The sequence below is a fragment of the Cupressus sempervirens genome, chromosome 2 (assembly GCF_028749045.1).
Source record: "Cupressus sempervirens isolate cs-2001-9-10 chromosome 2, ASM2874904v1, whole genome shotgun sequence".
In the NCBI taxonomy this organism is placed as follows: Eukaryota; Viridiplantae; Streptophyta; class Pinopsida; order Cupressales; family Cupressaceae; genus Cupressus; species Cupressus sempervirens.
The window spans coordinates 314,179,829-314,201,132 of record NC_143119.1 but is presented as its reverse complement, the minus strand read 5'-3'; the positions used below and the strand labels follow the sequence as shown (position 1 = coordinate 314,201,132).

General features: G+C 37.2%; 2 protein-coding genes across 2 annotated transcripts; one reads left to right on the top strand and one right to left on the bottom strand.

Annotated features, from left to right (window-relative positions):
* Nucleotides 1-9,211: 9,211 nt before the first annotated feature.
* Nucleotides 9,212-11,540, top strand: LOC149572353 (uncharacterized). Its single transcript, XM_089813542.1, has 4 exons — nt 9,212-9,947; nt 10,086-10,382; nt 10,505-10,903; nt 11,030-11,540. The coding sequence occupies exons 1-4, from the start codon at nt 9,213-9,215 to the stop codon at nt 11,414-11,416; spliced, it is 1,818 nt and encodes a 605-aa protein (XP_089669668.1). The 5' UTR covers nt 9,212; the 3' UTR covers nt 11,417-11,540.
* A 478-nt stretch (nt 11,541-12,018) lies between these two features.
* On the bottom strand, nt 12,019-12,946 carry LOC149572352 (uncharacterized). Its single transcript, XM_089815816.1, has 2 exons — nt 12,293-12,946; nt 12,019-12,117 (listed from the first exon to the last, which is right to left on the bottom strand). The coding sequence occupies exons 1-2, from the start codon at nt 12,944-12,946 to the stop codon at nt 12,019-12,021; spliced, it is 753 nt and encodes a 250-aa protein (XP_089671942.1).
* Nucleotides 12,947-21,304: the final 8,358 nt, after the last annotated feature.

Here is a 21,304-nt window from a genome sequence, read left to right as displayed (position 1 = left end):
CTATTGAGATTTGGCAAGGAGCTAGATGAACAAAACTTAGAAAAAGAAGGGAGAAGCATTCAATAGTGGAACTAGTGAAAGTTGAGATCACCCAATCCAATGGATCGGGTGATCACACTACTTCTAACTAAGAAAAGAATGTACGAAAGGAACTATACATTTGAATGTTATAAGAATGTTATAATATACACTTGTTCCTAACATAAGATGTGTTGAAGTCCATATCTACATAAGCTAAGATGTCTTATCATTGTTGCTTCCCATATTCATTTGATCTTTCTTATATTAGTAGCTAGGCTTGGTCTACTTCAATAACTTCATCTTTCTGCAGTGGTATCAATTCAATACTTTGTTGCTACAAGTGGTGTCAATTGATCTCTTTGATGTTTTGGCAAAATATGTAAGCACCTTAATGCTTTGAAACTCCTCAAACTTCATCACCAATCCTCTTTGTGATATCTACTTTGCTATCGCAAATCTTAAATAGTGACTACCAAACTTTTGTATGTATCTCTTGATTAACTTCCCTATTACATTTATCACAATTGGTGAAATGATTGACTAGTAACCTTGATTAGCTTCATCTATCAAAAATGGTGATAGGATTTTTAATTAACGTCTGCCTTGATAGCACTTGTTGGAGGTGGATGAAGTGAAAATGAACATAGAAATTCACAAAGAAATATAATTCAACACATCTAAGTGCTAACAACTCTATTTTTATTAATCATTTATATCAAACTCTTTACATCTTCAAATGCTAAAATATTATACTTTCACTCAAGATCCACAATGATTTGATATAGATCTGATGCTTACATAAAAATCTATAAATGTCTAGTAATATAGTCGATGGAGAAATTATAAGAAAGTTAATGAGAAAAGACTATAAACATCACAAATCTAGCCAACTGTTCTCTACAAAATATTTTTTAAGTATGTAAATAGGTTAAAAAGAATTGTTTTGTATGAAATGGTAAGACTCATATTGCAAAGGGTACATATGTCACTTTAGAACTTTTAGGCTCAAATCTCTCCAAGCAAAATTCTACATTCACAGAGAGATACAACTTGTCATACAAAGAAATTTGTAAATTTTATTGTGTTGAAAAAGTTGAGCACTCCTTGATTTCTCAATATAAAAGTTTGTAAAAGTTTCACAATTTTTTTCCTTAACTTACAAACACAGTCTCTCTATATATATATTTGATTGGCTAATAATGTAGCCTTACAATTATCATACATTCCCTTCAATCTAGACAGATTCCATAATGATTTATAGTAGATGATAACCGAGTGCATTCTCATATTGATTTTAAAGAATTAAAATGTTTTGACGGTAATCAAATGAATTAAAAAATGGATCTCCAGTGGAACTAAATTTAAGGTTTTTGAGAACGTATTGAATTATGAGGGCGTTGTATTCTATGATCAAAGGAAAATGTATTTTATCCTCAACTGAAATGAATTGATATCTAGGATTGTTGGAATATTTAATGCAACAGTTGACGTTTGCCCCTAGAGCCAAATGCTCACCTACCACCTCTGACGTCCATAACAGACAGAAACATAAATACGGTGGGTGAGATTTTTGAAATCAGAAAAGAGGGGAAAAATGGAATGTGACAAAAGGAATGTTTATTCATTCATTCAGTAAGTTCAAGCGTATTTAGTAGATCAGTAGTTGCCGAGCAGAGCAAAAAAAGGAAGAAGAAAATAAGTTTGTGCCTGCAGTTGCACGTGTTTCCCCTGTTCTCTCTATAAGTTAATTATTGTTGAACTTGTCTTGTTGAAGCAGTGATTGCTCCAGGCATCATTGTATGCAGCCATTAGAGTTGCAGGTTTAAATTTTTGAGGTATTACAGTTGTTTGAAGTTTTACCAATTTAGGGTTATTTTAGAGTTTTCTGGTTGAAGCTGAATGCTCCCAGACTTTTTAATAGTTTAATGAAAGATTGAATAGAAAGCAAGCAGGCATACTTGAATCTATCTTCCTCTTCTATTCATTGCATTCAACAAGTTTGGTTGAAAGGTTAAAGCTTTGGCTTTTTGGTTTTAATGGTGAAAGCATTCACGTTGAATTTCTTTAAGTTATAATATTTTTAGTTTGAAACAGAACACTCAGTATCCTCTTTTTTGTTAATATTTTCTAAATTATAAATCTTAATTGGAGCCGAGCTCACTTGGCATACATTGGTGCCGAGAATTTCATTGTGGCCGAGCATTGCCTTTTGTGTGGCAAGCTTACTCGGATTCCTTGTGCCGAGCTAACTCGACACCTATTTTCTGTTTGTCACTTGGCACCTATTTTTTCTTTCTGGCACTTGACACCTTTAGGTGCTGACCAAAATTGGCACTTGGCACCTTCATGTGCCGAGTAAAACTGGCACTTGGCACCTTCATGTGCTGAGCAAAGATTTTTGAGTTAGGGTTGTGAGATATAAACTTTTAACTTATATTTCTCACATGGTATCAGAGCTTTGAGGCCCCACCTCCATAGTGAGTTAGGGCATTTGTTTTCTTGGGATATTTGACATGGTAGGAGATGCAGGTTAGATATGGCAGCAGCCACCACCCTTTAATGGGAAAAATTATGATCATGGGCAAATAAAATGAAAATCATTATGGTTGCAAATGATTTGTGGGAGTTTGTTGTTAATAGATTCAATGATATGACTGATCCAACTCAGTATGCTACCCTCACAAATGCACAAAAGACTCATTTGAAAGAGTCAAGGAGGAAAGATGCAAAGGCATTAAGTCTTATTGAAGTAGCAATGACAGAGATAGTATTTCCAAATATTGTAGCAGCAAATTATGCAAAGGAAGCATGGGATATCCTTGAAACAAACTTCAAGGGGACTGATAAAGTCCGCACTGTAAAGTTACAGAACATAAGGAGGGAGTTTGAGAACCTTCAGATGAAGGAAAATGAATTAGTTGCAGATTTTAGTTCAAGGACCTCCAATGTGATTAACCAATTGAAGTCAAATGGAGAAGATTATCAAGAGCAGAGGATAGTGGAAAAGATATTGAGGAGTTTACTTCATAAATATGACAATTTGGTCATGACTATAGAAGAGGCAAAAGACCTCACTGTTTTGACAATGGATGAGTTAATGGGTACACTTCAAACCCATGAGCATAGGATCAATAGATCTACATCTTCTTCTTCCCAAGAGCAAGCATTCAAGGCTCAGTCAAATCCAAGAGGAAGGGGGAGAGGAAGAAATAGCTCAGGTAGAAACTCTAGAGGTAGAGGCCGAGGTAATGGAGGACAAAGGAATGCTGCAGCAAAAATCTCAAGAAGAGCAGATGGAGCAAGTATCTCACAAAATACTTCAAGAGGAGGTAAGAAAAAATACAACTCAAATAAGAGTAATTTAGAATGCTACTACTATCTAAAATATGGGCATTATGCAAATGAATGCTGGAAGAAGCAAAATGATCAGTCAGGGAAGTGGAAATAATGCCACTACCATAATCATGTGTAATGTTGGTGAAGAAGGAAGCCCTGAGGTTTGGTATCTCAACAGTGGATGTAGCAACCACATGAGTGGTAATGAAACCTTATTTTCATTCATTGACACGAGTTTCAAATCAGAAATTAAGATGGGTAACAATGGAACCCTACGAGTTGTGGGCAAAAGATCTATTATGGTCCGCACCAAGAAAGGTGAGAAGAAGGAAATACAAAATGTGTATTTCGCCCCTGGTATGAAGCACAATTTGATGAGCATTGGTCAGCTCATTCAAAATGGATACAAGGTGCTGATGGAGAATGACAAGTGTGTCATCAATGAAAAGGATGGGAGCAAGAACTTACTCACAGCAGTTCAAATGACAAAGAACAAAATGTTTCCCTTGAAGATAGAGACATGTTTCTCATCTCAAGTTGGTGCTGCACCTCCCACACAATTAGCTCTAAGGAGTGTGATTGAAGACCCCTCACGGCTATGGCACCTCAGGTATGGTCACCTTGGCTATGCTGGTTTAAATTTATTGTCAAATAAAAGAATGGTAGAAGGTTTGCCACGCATAGGGAATTCATGTGACAAGTGTGAGGCTTGTATTTTGGGTAAGCAACATAGGCTTCCCTTTAATTCTAAAAATTCTAGGAGGGCTAGATATCCATTAGAGTTAGTGCATACTGACCTAGTCGGTCCTATGCAAGTTACTTCCATTTGGGGGAGTACTTATTTCATGAAATTTATTGATGATTTTAGTCGTAGGACATGGGTGTATTTCTTAAAAAATAAATCTGAAGCATTTGATAAATTTTTAGAATTTAAAGCCGAGGCTAAAAGAGAATGTGGACACTACATCAAAGTCCTAAGATCAGATAGAGGAGGGGAGTATACCTCCAATTCTTTTGTAAATTTTTGAAGGAAACATGGCATAAAGAAAGAGCTCACAACCAGCTACACACCACAACAAAATGGAGTGGCTGAAAGAAAGAATAGGACCATTGTTGAAATGGCAAGGAGCATGATGAAAGAGAAAGGTCTCCGAACTGAATTTTGGGGAGAGGTTGTGGCAACAATAGTTTAGCTAATTAATAGGTGTCCTACAAAGGCAGTCCATGACAAAATTCCAATGGAAGAATGGTCATGAGGAAGATGGATAGTTGAACACCTAAGGGTGTTTGGATGTGTTGCATATGCACATGTGCCTAAAGAAAAAAGGCATAAATTGGATGACAAAGGTGTAAAGTGCATCTTCACAGGGTACAACTCAGAATCAAAGGAATACAGATTGTATGACCCATTGAACAACAAGATGACTCTTTCAAGAGATGTGAAATTTCTTGAAAATCAGTCTTGGTATGGTTCAATTAATGAGTCACCAAGCACTTCTAGTAAAGTGCCAATTATGAGTGAAGAAGACACTGACGAACATCAAGAAGAAGGAGCAAATAGAAGAAAACGCAAGAAAATTAAGACATTGCCGAGCTCTTATAGGCATGAACGAGTGTCAGTACCAAGTACCAGTGAAGATCGAGCTAGTCGACAATGCAACAGTAGTGAATATTCTGATCCCACACTCTCCTCCCTATTACCAAGAAAGACTAAAAGTCTTAGGGAGATATACCAAGATGAAAGGTATGAAGATTATGATGAGAGTGTTGATTTTGCATTATTTTCTCATAGTGATCCAATATATTTTGAAGAAGCAATCAAAGAGAAGAAATGGTGTAAAGCCATGGATAAGGAGATAGATGCTATAGAAAGAAATGAGATATGAGAGCTAACTAAATTGCCTCTCAAGAAGCAAGTGATTGGAGTGAAATGGGTCTATAAGCCAAATGTAATGTTGAAGGAAAAATTGATAGGCATAAAGCAAGGCTGGTAGTCAAGGGCTACAAACAACAGTATGGAAGAGATTATGATGAGACATATGCACCAGTTGCAAGAATGAAAATCATGCGTGTTGTCATAGCAATTGCAGCTTGGCACAAGTGAAAGTTATTTCAAATGGATGTGAAGTCCGCCTTCCTAAATGGTGTATTGAAAGAAGAAGTATATGTGGAGCAGCCACCTAGTTATGAAGTTGTAGGTGAAGAACAAAAAGTATATAGATTGAAGAGAGCTTTTTATGGGCTCAAGCAAGCTCCACGGGCATGGTACAGCAGGATTGACTCATATTTGATGAGCAATGGCTTTAGCAAAAGCAATGGTGAGCCCACTTTTTACATCAAGGCAACAAATGGTAATGTATTGATGGTTGTCTTGTATGTAGATGACTTATCTTTTACTGAAAATGACAAGGCTCTAATTGGTGAGTTTAAAGAGGCCATGAAAAGTGAATTTGAAATGACAGACCTAGGTCTCCTGAAATACTTTCTAGGCATAGAAGTAAAACAAATGCATAATGACATCTTCATCTCTCAAGAAAAATATGCAGGGCAGATCTTGGAGAGATTTAAAATGCAGAATAGTAAGGCAGCCCCCACACCAACAACAGTAGGTCTGAAATTGAGCAAGGAAGACTCTAGCAAGAGAGTGGATCCAACATTATACAAGAGTATGGTTGGAAGTCTAATATATTTGACTGCAACTCGGCCAGACCTAATGCATGCAGCAAGTTTAATTTTTAGATTTATGGAAACACCAAAGGATTCCCACTGGCAAGCGGGAAAGAGGATCCTAAGGTATGTGAAAGGTACCAATGAATTTAGAATTTTATATACTACATCAAATGAATTTAAGTTGGTAGGTTATACTGATAGTGATTGGGCTAGAAGTTTAGATGATAGGAAGAGCACTTTCGGATACATGTTTCACATGGGATCGGGTGCAATTTCATAGGCATCCAAGAAGCAAACCATTGTTGCTTAATCTACAGCAGAGGCTGAATACATAGCAGCAAATGCAGTAGCATGTTAAGCAATTTGGATAAGGAGGATCTTGACAGATTTGAATGAAAGGCAAAAGGATGGAACCACAATTTATTGTGACAACATCTCATCAATTGCATTGTTCAAGAATCCAGTCTTCCGTGGGAGAAGCAAGCATATTGAGATCAAATATCAGTTCGTCAGATAGTTGGTGGAGAATAGGGATATCATGATGGAATTTTGCAAGTCTGAGTAGCAGCTAGCAGACATTTTTACTAAGCCTTTAGGCATTGGATCTTTTGTACACCTAAGAGAGTGTCTTGGTGTAATTGATTTGGATCAGCATTGATCCTTGTTTGTTTGGCTCAAGACAAAGGGGGAGTGTTGGAATATTTAATGCAGTAGTCGACATTGGCCCCTAGAGCCAAACACTCACCTACCACCTCTGACGTCTAGAACAGACAAAAACATAAATACGGTAGGTGAGATTTTTGAAATAAAAAAAGAGGGGGAAAATGGAATGTGACAAAAGCAATGTTTATTCATTCATTCAGTAAGTTCAAGCATATTCAACAGATCAGTAGTTGCAGAGCAGAACAGAAAAAGGAAGAAGAAAAGAAGTTTGTGCCTGCAGTTGCACATGTTTCCCTTGTTCTCTCTATAAGTTTATTATTGTTGAACTTGTCTTGTTGAAGCAGTGATTGCTCCAGGCACCATTGTATGCAGCCATTAGAGTTGTAGGTTTAAAGTTTTGAGGTATTAAAGTTGTTTGAATTTTTACCAATTTAGGGTTATTTTAGAGTTTTCTGGTTGAAGCCAAATGCTCACAGATTTTGTAATAGTTTAATGAAAGATTGAATAGAAAGCAAGCAAGCATACTTGAATCTATCTTCCTCTTCTATTCATTGCATTCGACAAGTTTGGTTGAAAGGTTAAAGCTCTAGCTTTCTGACAAAGATTTTTGAGTTAAAGTTGTGAGATATAAATTTTTAACTTATATTTCTCACAAGAATGAGTTATCTAAAGCAAATACAGTGAAACGGACATTAATTATAGTCAAACACCATTATAATTATTCCCGATCAAGGATGCAAGAATACGAATGCAATGACCGATACCTGTCAATATCGTTCAATAGAAATCCTAAATTATTGATGGAACCCAAGCAATGTAAATGGGCCTGTGCTATAATAGGGATTGAATCGCTATGGACACTAACACCCTGAATATACACACTAACAACCTGAATATACGTGCTTGTTCTAACGTAGAGGAGCAAATATACAAAAGCATCTTCGCTATTTGCTAAGTAACACGTGGGTTTTATATTGCATAAAGCGGAAAGGAGAATAAGCATTTAACAGATTCGTTTGGTAGGCATGTGGTTAATTGCACATGAGCAAATTCAAAGAAAACAACCAATTATAAAAGGAAAAATTCAACAAGAAATTATATTAATAAAATATTAATAAGCAACCAACTTTAAAAGTACTCTAAAGCCAATTTGAAAATAGATGTGGAAAACCGCTCCACAAGTTGAACCCATTAATCTCTGCCAGAAAAGGTAGAGATAATAATATAAAGAACATGCAGAGTCTGTTACATTTATGGAAAATCTGTTTATATCAGTATGCCTATAAAAACTGACCAATTTCTTCTCAATTCGTACAAACAAGACTATAAATTATTAAATAGGTAGAACTGTTGAAGCAGATTAAAAAATTTCATAACTGTAAATAAATCAGATTATTATTAGCATGATTGAATTTTTGTAGTATTGCAAACGTTGCAACTCTAACCTCGTGATATCCATTTTCTCATTCTTCAATAGACGCCTGCAACACCATACAAGGGTTTAACACAAAATAAGCTAAGTTACCGGATTCGCACCCTGGAGCTCGGGTCCGGGTCCGGATTCATTCGGGTCCGGATCCGAGCCCGGGTCCGCGACCGGTCCGGGCAGGGTCCGCATTTTGGCCTGCGGGTCCTCCCGGGTCCGTGCTTGCACGGACCCGGGAGGACCCGCAGGCCAAAATGCGGACCCTGCCTGGACCGGTCGCGGACCCGGGCGAATCCGGGCGGACCCGCGGCAGGTGGGGCCAAAAAGTGGCCCAAAAAAGCAATAAAATAATGTTTTTTTCATTATTTTTTTTGCCAAACCCTAAAGTAAGGCCTATTAGATGCATTTCATTCATCTAATCTCTCATTTGCTTTGTCATTTTGCTCTCTCATTTTGGTGTGGCCATTTTGCAAGTTTGAAGAGAAGGTTGTAGAGATTATTTGTGGAGTTTCAAATCCTTCAAATAATCAGTGTTGAGTGTTCCAGGTATGCATTTGATCCTTCCTTTTGCTTCTTTCATAGTTTGTTTTTAGTTTTTTAAATTTTTTATATTTATTGTTCTAAATTTTTATCAAGTTTTGTATAAGTTTTGAAATATTTTTTTAAATTTGTTTTTATAGATTGCAAGAATCCAAGAATGAGTAGTCAGGGTTCAGTGGGTGGGGTGGGATCCCAAAGATTTAAAATTGATAAAGGCTCTCCTTTGTGGAAGTATACAACAAGAATTGAGCAATGTGCTGGTGGGGGAGGGTATATATGGAAATGCAATTTTTGCCAAAACCAATATAGAAGCTCCTATTTCCGGGTTAAACATCATTTGATAGGTCCACCAGGTCAAGGGATTTCCATGTGTGAGGGGCCCCCAGAGGGAGGTAAAAAAGGGTTGTCAGCTCCTCAAATAGCAGGCATGTTAAAAGAACAAGAAGAGGCTGATAGGTTAGTGTCAAAGGTAAAAAAAGATAAGTCAAAGCAAATACCACCAACACCACCCTCTCAAACAATTAGTAAACCACATCCCTTCATACCTACCCCATCTATGGATGAAGATGAAATAGAAACACCCGCATCCCGCAAGAGAGGCCCATTAGATACGGCATTTGAAAATGACAAGAGAGAAATTGCTGATATAAAGGTTGGGCGTTGCCTCATTACAAATGGTGTTTCATTCAATCTAGTGAGATCCCCTTATTGGAGAGAGATGGTGAAAGCAATAAATGATGCACCTCATGGTTACCAATCCCCTGGATATGAAAAGTTGAGAACCACCATATTGCATAAGGAGAGAAAGAATGTAGAAAACCTCCTCAAACCAATAAGAGATTCTTGGATCCAAACGGGGGTGAGCATTGTCTCTGATGGATGGAAAGATTGCAAAAACCGTCCTTTAATAAATGTGATTGCTGTTTGCCCCAAGGGGGCAATGTTTTTGAAGGCGGTTGATTGTGAAGGGCAAGTAAAGGATGCAAATTTTATTGCCCAACTTCTCATTGAATCCATAGAGTCCGTGGGAGTTGACAATGTTGTCCAAGTAATAACGGACAATGCTAAAGTTTGTAAGGCTGCAGGTGCTTTGGTAGAAGCACGATATGAGCATATCTTTTGGACACCATGCACTGTCCACACCTTGAACTTGGTGATGAAAACAATGGGCAGCCAAATTGAATGGATGAAAAATGTGTATGAGGAGGGTGAGCAGATCCAAATGTTTGTGACAAACCACCATATGTCACAAGCAATTTTCAGAACTTTCTCCCGCTTGGAATTATTGAAGGTAAATTTTAAACTTTATTTAGCTTCATTTATCATATTAATTTTTGTGTCATACTTTACAAAATTTAATACATATTCTTAAATTTTTGTGTTATCAACTTATCATATTAACTTACAATTTGAATTAACATGGTAATAGGTTGCTGAAACAAGGTTTGCTTCACACACAATCGTCCTTAGACGACTTGTGAGGGTGAAAGAGGCATTGGGTCAAATGGTTATTAGCAACAAATGGGGTGGATGGAAGCAAGCTGATACAGAAAAGGCCAAAACTGTAAAGGATTTGATCTTGAGTGATAATTTTTGGAATAGGGTGGAATATGCATTAGAACTCACCGAGCCCATCATGTCTATGCTTCGGTATGCCGACACGGATGAGCCTTGTTTGGGAAACATATATGATGCCATGGACTCTATGCTAGAAAGAATGAAATCAGTAAGTTTAAATTTTTATACAATACTTTATCCTTGTTTATTGAGAGATTTTGATTTTTGATTTTAATTAAGTTATTAACACTACATCAAGATAACTTACATGTACATCATTTGACATCCCAGGTCATTCAGAGGAGAGAGCAGGATCCTGATACCTTGTACACTAAGGTGGAGAAAATTGTTCTACATCGTTGGAACAAGATGACTACACCTTTGCACCTCTTGGCATATGCACTTTCTCCTAGATATTATAGCAGTGAGATACTTGCGATTCCTGGTAGAGTGGCACCATATAGAGATCCTGAAGTTGCTGCTGGGTATAAGAGGGCACTTAACAGGCTCTTTAGTGATCCTGATGTGGCATCAAATGTTAGGAGAGAGTTTGTTGATTTTGTCTCAAGCAAAAATGCAGAGCCTGATGCAATCAATGACCAAAGTAAATTGGATGCCATTGGATGGTGGTACTTACATGGGGAAAGTTACCTGTACCTCCAACCTCTTGCCATTAAGATCTTGTCACAAGTATGTATTTAAGTTTTTTTTCCTTTTCTTATGGCTACTTAGCTTGTCGAATTAGCACTCTTAAATTCCTATTGTATTGTAAAATTACTTAGCTAATTTTTTAAAATTTGTTGGTTGTCTCTCTAGGTTGCAAGCTCTTCTGCTGCTGAGCGGAATTGGAGTACATACTCCTTTATCCACTCAGTGAAGCGTAACCGGTTGGGTTCAAAGAAAGCAGAGGACTTGGTATTTATTCACAACAACTGGCGCCTCTTATCACGCAAGGATCCAGGATATAAGAAGGGACCAGAGAAGTTGTGGGATGTACTACCTGAGACTTCTAACTTGGATATGACTGTCCAAGATATATCTAGAATTGCCTTGCTAGATGTTGAGGAGGACGAGGAGGAGGATGTGGCTGCATCTGGGGCTAGTGGAACCGGTTTGGGTTCCAATGATGTGGAAAATGTCAATGATATAGATGAGGATGAAGCCATTGATCCCTCATATTTTGATGACCCATTTGACCCTTGAAGGGCATTTGCATCTTTGATAAACTATGTTTAAACATTTGTCATTGACTCATTGAGTCATTTATGATTTATCACTATGTTTCACAGTTTCAAACTTTATTAAGTCATAATTTATTATCTATCAATCTGATGAAGTAGTCTATGTTTTGAAATTCCATTTTGCATTTTAGTAATTCAATGTATGATTTTATTTACAACATTAGCATAGATTAATGAGTGAGTATTTAATGTTTATCTTTGACATTTGGCATTGATCAATAATCAAGTAACATTGATATATTCATACTATGGAATGACTCAGTTTTACTTTTACAACTATATGAGTTTATATTTTTTTTGCATATATATATATATATATATATATATATATATATATATATATATATATATATATATATATATATATATATATATATATATATATACACACTAACGAACCCACCCACGAACCCAAATGGGGAAAAAAAAATTGCCCGAACCCACGAACCGAACCCCGAACCCGAACCCGTCCCCGAACCCGAATCGGCAACTTAGAAAATAAGATATCAAGCAAGTGTTTAACGAAGCTGAAGATGAATTTCATCTCCCTGTAATCAAGAAATTTTAAATAAACTTTACCTTTTCTGACACAGAAAACTCGGCTCTGAAGACATCATTCAACACAGTTGTTGAAACCAAAGATGCCCTTAGAATCTCGAGAGCCTGTAAAAGTTTAACAATATTATAAAGATTTGATTAAATTACTCAATTGTAACAAAATTAAATCCCTACAGTTTTGGCCGCCTTCCTTTATTTAATCAAAATTTATTATTTTCTTATCAAATGCAGCGATGCGTATACCCAAGCAAAACTGAATACAACTAATTGAACCCCTAACCTTGCTGCGATCAACAATTGCATTGCGCTCTTGAAGATCTGTTAAATCTTTGATGTTGAGCTGATTGAGCAACGTTATGCTAGTGATCGTTGAACTCCCTATTATCTTGAGATCATCAGTTATGATAAATGTAATCATCTCCTTCACATAACCGCCATTCACTTGACCTGCAGTTTGGCTGCTACTGCTTCCGCTGGCCTGGTTGACATTATTGGTATTCTGCCGCAACTGAACGAGGTGATTGATATAACACCCGCAGATACATCTATCAGTGTTGTTAGAGCTGATATTGTGAGTTAAGGCTGTATTACTCGACATATAACAACGGACGTAATAATTTCCACCATCAATCCTGAGAGAGTTATTAGAGTAGCAAGTAATAAATTTGGGGTCAAGCAGCTGGGATTTGTCGGTGCCCATAAACAGAAAGGGCAGCTTTTCAATGCTATGATAGAGATTGGAGACAGAGCCAACTCTTGCACCATATTCAGATTGGGATTCAGATAGCAATCTGAGTACAAATCCGATGGGCATAGGAAGAAAACTGAAGAGAAAATCAACAAACTTTTTACCAGCCTCCGCATATACGATGCGCTGATTTTTAGTATTTATGAGAAAGTGCACATTCATGGCTTCAGAGGTTTTGTCTGCCATTGAAAAGCAAGGAGGAAATAAAGCTCCAAGAACTCAAAAAAGAGAAACTTGGACCAGATTTTAATGAAAGGGCATAGAGCTGAAGCATTATACCTTCAAGTGTTGTGAATCCTGATCTGGTGTTAAAATAATGGCACTAGAAGTGTTAAGGAATTCTTCTGTTTGGCGCCCAAATTAAAGATAATGGTGGAGAGATTCGCATTTGGGGCAACGGTTCCTCTACATGTTTGTTCCAACAATAAGAGTACACGTCAGCAGGAACAGTTAATCTGTTCATTTTTTGATGAATAGTGGCCTTTTCTATTAGTAAAATATACTCAGTTTACAATTCACAAAAAAGGGGTCAGGGGATACAATATCACCCCGCGAAAGAGTTCAAACAGTCAAAGCCAGACTAAAAACACGGCCACAGCTGGAATCAGAAACTATTCATAAAAGAAAAACATATAAGGCAACCTTAGGATACCAAAGCAGTGCCGACAGAGGGTGGTGGATCATCTTTAGGATTGGGGGGCAGGCTGGGAACAGTCCAGCCATCATCACCAGTAGCAGCAACAGTGGCAGCCTCTGCATCTTTAACCTCAAGCTACGGAGGAGAAATCGCCAGGTATAGGTGAGGCCACTTCCCTGAGCGTGCATGATGACAACCAAGAGGAGGAGCCAGGGACCAACCGGTACCACCACGGGGTGGGGAAGCTGAGCAGCGCCTCCATCTGCCATCACCACCATTGGTAGAGTGGCAGTGGGAAGCCTAGGAGCACGAGGTGTGCGAGTAGTGGCTAGAGGAGTGGCACCAAGGATGGTGGTCGTGGTGCATCAAGATCTCCACTGAGGCATCTGGAGGAACTTTGGCAATAGTACAAGGTGCATTGCCCCAGTGATTGAGTAGCTCCTACAGGTGATCAACTTCGAGTGAAACTTTATTAGCTTGCACCTGAATTTGCATAATTACATTATTACAAATGCATGCCTTAGTATACATAGCAATGTTAACATCCAAAAAACTGTGTGTGAAAAGAACAACATTCCTATCTTTCCATAGAGAAAACAAGATCTTCAGCCTAAAGGTATGCCAAATCTAGGTAAACTTCTGAGGAAATCTAGGAGGGTCACCCAATAACATCATATGCTAAGAGAAAGACTCAAGTCTGAATGGCTTGAAAAAATATGAATCCAGTGCCAATAATTCTAAGCATGCTTGCAGAACCAAAAAATATGCAAGAAAGACTCTGGTTGTCCGAAAAAGGGGCATCTAGGGTCAGGAACCCAAATGTGTTTGAGCCGAGGCCCCAGGGGAAAACCTTGGAAGGCCAGGCACCAAGAAAAATGTGCAATCTTGGGTTCAGTTATAGCATATGGTGTCAAAGCGTTTTCTCCATTAAGAAAGGGAAGATTGCAAATGCCATCTATGGTTTAGCGTATCCACCATGGGAAGATGAGGCGAAAGCCACCTACAGCCCAAACTTGGCTTGTAATTAGAAAAAGGAGTGGCAGGAAACCACCTCCAATCAAGCCACTAAGGGCAAATAGATTGAATCCCCACTTTATAGACTAAGTGAACAGGGATGAAAGAAAGCAGAAGGTAAAAAGTCTACTGGTCTGAGTGGATAAGGCGGTATTGTACTTGCATATCTTCCTAGGTCCTGAAACTCATGGTGACACGTGAAAAGAGGTCCTTAGGAGTTTTGATGCCATGTTTGAAAAAATGTAGAGCACTGGCCCCTTGAGTCTTGGCGAGTGGAGTACCTTGAATGGCGAATAGGGGAGACCACCATATGTTATGTTGATTCAAGGAGAGGCCATTGCAAAATTCATCTCCAGCCCATCAAAGCTAAGGTTTAACAACATCCTAGGCTTTCCAAATGCTCTTGATGACGAAGGAGCTTTGAATGATGACAGGCTCATGCATAATGAGAAGGGTTTGGAAACCAATCCCCTTCCAAGCAGGCCTGTTGACAGGGAAGCTAGAAGAAATGCAGTGCCAAACCAGAATCTTCCAAGCTTCATCTCCTGAGAGAGCCCTAATAATCCATTTTGCACAAAGAGAAAGAACTTGTCTCTGAGTGGAAAGCAAGCCAAGACCACCAAAATCTTTTGGGAGACAACAGAAATCCCAGGCCTCTCTGTGAAAGCCATGGTGATCAAAGCTAGAGGTCCAGAGAAAATTCTTGAGCAATCTTTCTAGCTTCATGTAAGAAGCTTTGGATGGAGCCCAACAAGAGGAGTAATACATATGAGTGGCTGCAAGAATCTTAGAGAAAATCTCAAATTTTCCTGCAAAGGAGAGTGGCTTTGCGATCCAGTAGTCGAGCTTTTTGCTAATCTTAGCCAGCACACCATTCCAAAGTTCCACAAGCGATGCCTGGAATGCAAAATGAATGCCAAGAAAGTAGAAGATTTCTCTGTGAGCAACCCATTTCCACTCAAACTGGCTGAGCCAAGGTGGAGCTGGTAGAAAGGACTAGTGGAAGTAGAGCATTTTATGCCATTGAATAGCAGAACCAGAAGCTTGACAAGAGGTGTCCAGGAAACTTAAAGTATTATTGATGTTTTCTTCATCCTCTAAAAGAGTGAGAAAAGAATCATTAGCAAAGTGTCCATTGACTAATTGGGAGGATGATTCAGGCAAGGAAATTTCACGAACTAGTCCTGAGGAAATAGAATGCACAAGTAAATATCAAAAACCTTCCATAGCAAGGACATAAAGTGCAGGAGCTCGCGGACAACCTTGTTTGATGGAACGAAAAAAGTTCCAAAAGCCTCCGATTGTGAATTGTTGATAGTAATTCAAGCATTAGCATTTGCAAAGAGCATCTCCATGGACTGGAGGAAGTTGGGGCGAAAACCCAAATCCTAGAGCATAGCCAAGATGAAGGGTCATTCAATGCGATCAAAGGCTTTAGCAAAATCTATCTTTAAAAAGATGGCCTTCTTATTGGACTTGCGAGCCCATTCCATTCCCTCCCAGATAGCAATGATGTTGTCAAGAATATATTTGGACATGATGAATCCAGTTTACTGTGGTCGCACAATTAAGAGCAACATGTGCTTGATTTTGAGAGAGAGTGCCTTGGCAATGATCTTGTATGACACATTTAGAAGGGTAATGGGTCTCCAATTACATATATCCTCTGGATCACCAGCTTTAGGTATGAATTTGATATTTCCTTTGTTTATAATAGCTCCTAAGCTTTTAGAGTGATAGGCTTCAAGATTAACTTTGTGTAGATCAAGACCTATATGCTCCCAAAGGTGTTTGTAGAATTCACAAGGGAACCCATCACACCTAGGGGACTTGTCATCTGCCATGGTGTAGACTACCTCTTTAAAGTCTTGGAGGGAAAGAAGTTTCTCACAAAAAGTGTTTTTCTTAGCTACTAGATGGTTTGAAGTAACATAAATACACCTTTTTGAGAGCTTCCTCTTGAGAAACCGAATTTCGCTACGAAGCAAACATGTTCTCATAGTGTTGAACAAAAGCTTGCAAGATGGCAAGGAGACTAGACAGAACAACATTTCCTTGTTTTATTTTTTTAATCCCAATAGAGGTATGATGAGCATGAAGAGCCTGAAAAAAACTCTTTCGAGGCTTTGTCGCCGACCTCCAACTAGTGGAGATGGGCTTTGATTTGGGCTCCCCACACAACATAATTATCAGCAATTTGTTTGTCATGGTCAAGTTTGGTAAGCTAAACTTGCAAGTCCACATCAAAGGGGTTGAGGGTGAGGGCCTCAGAGGATTTTTTGAGGGCAAGCATGCTGACTTCATATGACCGTTTACGGAACATAGCCAATTGTCAACCATAAATGCACAAGAACCAAGTAGTTCTAGTAATGGCATCATTCCACCATTGAATCCAACCGCTTTGAGAATGTGGACGTGGCTCCAAGTTCCAAACACGTAGGATGTGCAAAATGGTAGAAGCATGCATCAACACAGACGTGTTGACGAAGAATTGAGACTTGGCCACCTTTGGGATAGTTGTTTGCCAAGAAATGACAAAATAAATGAGGTAGTGGTCAGATAACATCACATCTAGCAGGAGAATGACAAGCAAATCTCGATCCTTAGAAAAAGAGAAAAAATATTTCCCAGTGATCATAGCATGATCAAGGCATTTTAATATGTAGTTAGATCTAGCTTGAAAGTTGGACCAAGTGTGCCAAACCCCACTATCTATGGTGGTGGTTGGTATTGGGATCAAAAAGGCCCAATTTATTGTGCATGTAATACCAGGCTTGTCTTTCCTCAGCTGTCCAGTGAAAATGTAGAATGTCATCTTTGTCAAATGCCACTTCAACAATATTAAAGTCCCCACACATAACCTAAGTAGTTGTAGGCAAGTTTTCAGCCAGCCAAGCCCACATCTAAGATCTTTCCCTAGCATCATTGGAAGCATAAACATTAATGACTCCAAAAGAATGATTGTTAATGGAAAGAAAAAGCCAAATAATTCTATGCATGGGGTTACAACCATGCGAAATAATAACAGAATGAAGGTGAGGTGATAGGAGAGTAACTACACCACCTCGGCCAGCTTCATGCTGGGAAGAAAATATCACGCCATCCTGCCAAATTACATGGCATGCCAAAGCAAGCATGAAACCAAAAAATTTAACTTCTTGCAGATAGAGAAAATCTAAATTACCAAGTCTATGATGGACATCCCAAACATAATACTTTTTGAAGAGGTCTGTGAGACCTCGAACATTCCATGATAGGAAGTTCATGAGAACTCTTCCATATCATCTTCGTCCTCAAGAGAGGAGTAGTTATTCTGCAAGAAGGTAGAAACATGGCTGAAGTCAGATGGAAAACCCTCCGGACTTATAGCCTGACATTTCACCTCTTTTATCTCCACACATCTAGGATGATTGCAAGAATGTCGTGTCATTAGTGGTGCTATGGAAGAGGCAAAAAGAGGAGTTCACACTGTAACCAAGGTAGAAACCCTAGTGGCTATCGTAATCCCCTGCAAACCAGTAGGGTTTGAAACCTGCAAAACTTCGAAAGCAGTTCCTTTTTCTGTTGCCTACATCCCTACGCTGGTTAGAATTGACGCTCCTGTAGGGGTAGGAGGAACCACAGTGACCGCAGCGTAGGACTTCTTGGGGGGCAAGGGATTTGAGGGAGCCTTGTCCTTACGCTCAACAGTAACCCATTCTTCTTTTTTCCCTTCAACCTATTTGACAGGTGCCTCTTTAGACATGGGCTTGAACCTAGGTGTAGCTAGAGGGCAATCCTTGATCTTGTATTTTGCAGACTAGCACCTATAAAAGGTGTTGGGGAGGTTCAAGTAAAGAATGTTCTGAGAGAAGGTTTTAGTCCCAATCCAAATTTTCACAGAATCCTTGAAATCCTTGGAAATATCCACCTCTATGTAAATGCGTCATTATGAGCGGGTATTGAAGAATTTCTTAGGCTCCTTGGTGACAACTTTGCCAAGGGTTTTGGCAATGGACTCAATGAAAGGCCAGCAAGGCAGGGGTAAACTTGGGAACTTGACCCATACAGGAACCCTAAGCTTTTTATCATCCAAGACTATGAAGTCTTGTGACCATTTTTGAAAAACAAGCAAGGAAGAATGCATAGACCATGGTCCATTGTTAAAGACCGCGTTTTCCGGCAAAGGGTTAGTAAAGCAAAAATAAAAATAAAAATTGCACAGCGTCAAGGTGGACTCCATGAGGAGTCCTTCTCTTGTTAACCCATTCTAGGAGCATAGCTTCAGGGGGAGTCCTACCCACAAAATAACCTATCAAGGTGTGCTATTCTAACCAATCACATGCAGCATCAAATTCTTGCAAAGGAAGGATAATGTCAGGATTACCTCGTGAAAAACCTTCGAGACAAATTTGTGCGGATGTTTTTTCTATGGAGGCACCATGGCAGACTAAAGCAACGGTGTGAACACCAGAAACAACCGGTTCACCACTAGCCAGAGCCATTATATCCTAGCCTAAAAAACTCCCATAGTAAATGCAGTGTGACAAGTGGATCTACTAGAGGGAAAGTTTAGATGAAAAGCAGTACACAAAAGGTTGAAAGATCGCATGAAGCAAGAAACCCTAGCAAAGCGAAAAACCCCTCCTACCTTCCTCATTAATCTATTCATTGAGTCGTTAATCTATTTATTGAGAATGCCACATTGTTGGAACTATTCTTACAGTCCACATATCCCACTCCTTCTTCCTTAAAGCATGCTATAAATTTTTGCGCTCTTACACTTAGAAAGATTTTACAATTTCTATGATTTGTTTTTGATATTTTTGTTTTTTGTCATGCCTCTCAACATATTTGAATACCATCATTTAGGCTGTTGTCTAATAAGTTATTCTCATGTATTCTTTCAAAGAGGTAGTGGCACTACTATTTGGCTTTTAGTTTACAACTTATTTATGTATCTTTATACATTTATCTATCAACGATATATTCTACTTATTTCAATCAACACCAATTGTGCCAAAATCTCAGACGAGGATACACTAGCTCATTTTCAAAGTTCTGAGGTCTTACGAAAGGGGGCTTCCTATAAAATAGAGCCAAATTTTAAAATTAGGGTCTCATGAAATATTTTATATTCAAGCTGCTCCAAAATTGAAGGAAAATAAATAAAAAATTAAGTAAAAGAATTAATTTCTCATAAAATTATTTTTAACTAAAAGTATAAAATTCAAATGTTTGACAAGTGGCAAGAAATAGTCCCACCCCTTTTCCACTTACTTCCTACAAATTAGGGGCTTCTATTTCTTAGGAAAAGATTTTGAATAATTCAAAATAAAATTTTGCCCACCACCACTCTCTTTGGCAATGCATCTGGTTTAGACTTAAAAGTAACAAGTGCCACGTAGTGGCTTGTACTTGTCTTATAGTTAATTGTATTTGTATTGTCCTTATTGAATATAAACTGATTTTATAATATTTTAAATGTAATATAATTCATGTGTTCACAAATACTAATATATTATTTTTTCATAAGTTGAATATATAAATAGAAAAAAATTACAAAAAATACTACTTTAGTGTTGGACTTTGTGAGATTGAACAACCACTCAAATTTTATATGAATATTTTTAATATGATTTATGGTATATTTATTATTTATTATTTAAAAACTTTAAAAAATTATTATAAAAAGTGAAATAAAAAGAAGTTAATATGTAATAAATTGTAAGTATAACATTAAATATAAGTAGTTAAAATTTGTCATGCTTTTGTATTAAACACTAACACTATTGGATCATTAAAATAAGTCTTTAACCCTTTGTTAATTATAAATCATTTGTAACATTTACTATAGATTATACTATAGATAATTTATTTTAAAGATTTCATGAAATTAGATCATTAACTCCAATATCCAACTACAACTTTTTTTTGGTGTGTATTAATTTAAAATTAATTATTTTTCTTTGAATTCAAATGAATCAAAAGTCAAACATTTATGTTACTAAAACATATTATTGTTTTCTAATAAGGAAAATTGATATTTTTAAAAATAATATTGAGTTTTTACTGGATTAAAAAATAAATTGTGATCTAAGTATTCATTTAATATTCTTTATTATCTTTAATGAAGTACTGTATTTATTAGGCAAGAGCCTAGAACACAACGGTAAATTGTGAGTCTCTTATCAAACAGGTCTTGGGTTTGAATCTACTCGTGCTCACACTTAATAATTAATCATAATAATAATAAACTACAACACAATAATTAATATTAGCTTCAGCTTCTTACCTTCTTACCGATAAAAAAGAGAGTAATGTGTTACATTTTTAAAATATGTTAAACAACAATTCCCTTATTTAATATTTGTGTAGTAGAATATAGAAAAGATAGAGAACCTAACCAAGATTGAGTGGGGAGTGAAATTTTAAAAAATAATTGTGTTCTCACTATTCATTTTTTTTTTTTTTATCATGTTTGATGATCTAATGTATTTAGAGAGTAAATTAAAAATATAATTTTCTTTAAAATAATTATATTGGGTATTACAATTTTAAAATTTGTTCTTATAAAGAAACATAAAGATAAAAATGGTATTTATTAATACAATGTGTAAATAAAAAATTATTCCGAAGTTTAACATATGTGTAGTAGAATATAGAAAATAAAAAAATCTAATTATTTTCCAACCATATAGTTTAAATAGTTTTAAAAACGTCCCTATAACACAAATTGGTTTGAATCAATGAGAGTGCAAATACATATTTTTTAATTTAAAAATAAATAAAAATACAAATTTGAACATTATACAAACTGTAATTATTTAGGAAGTGAAAAAAATGAAGTGTTTCTATTAGTTCAAATTAATTGAACGATTAGACAAAGTGAATGCAATAGTATCAAGTACAAT

Coding starts and splice junctions, on each gene's coding strand:
- LOC149572353 (XM_089813542.1), top strand. CDS start 9,213: ATGGATGAAGATGAAATAGAAACACCCGCATCCCGCAAGAGAGGCCCA. Junction 9,948..10,085: donor CCCGCTTGGAATTATTGAAG/GTAAATTTTAAA, acceptor ACATGGTAATAG/GTTGCTGAAACAAGGTTTGC. Junction 10,904..11,029: donor CCATTAAGATCTTGTCACAA/GTATGTATTTAA, acceptor TTGTCTCTCTAG/GTTGCAAGCTCTTCTGCTGC.
- LOC149572352 (XM_089815816.1), bottom strand. CDS start 12,946: ATGGCAGACAAAACCTCTGAAGCCATGAATGTGCACTTTCTCATAAAT. Junction 12,118..12,292: donor CAATTGTTGATCGCAGCAAG/GTTAGGGGTTCA, acceptor AAACTTTTACAG/GCTCTCGAGATTCTAAGGGC.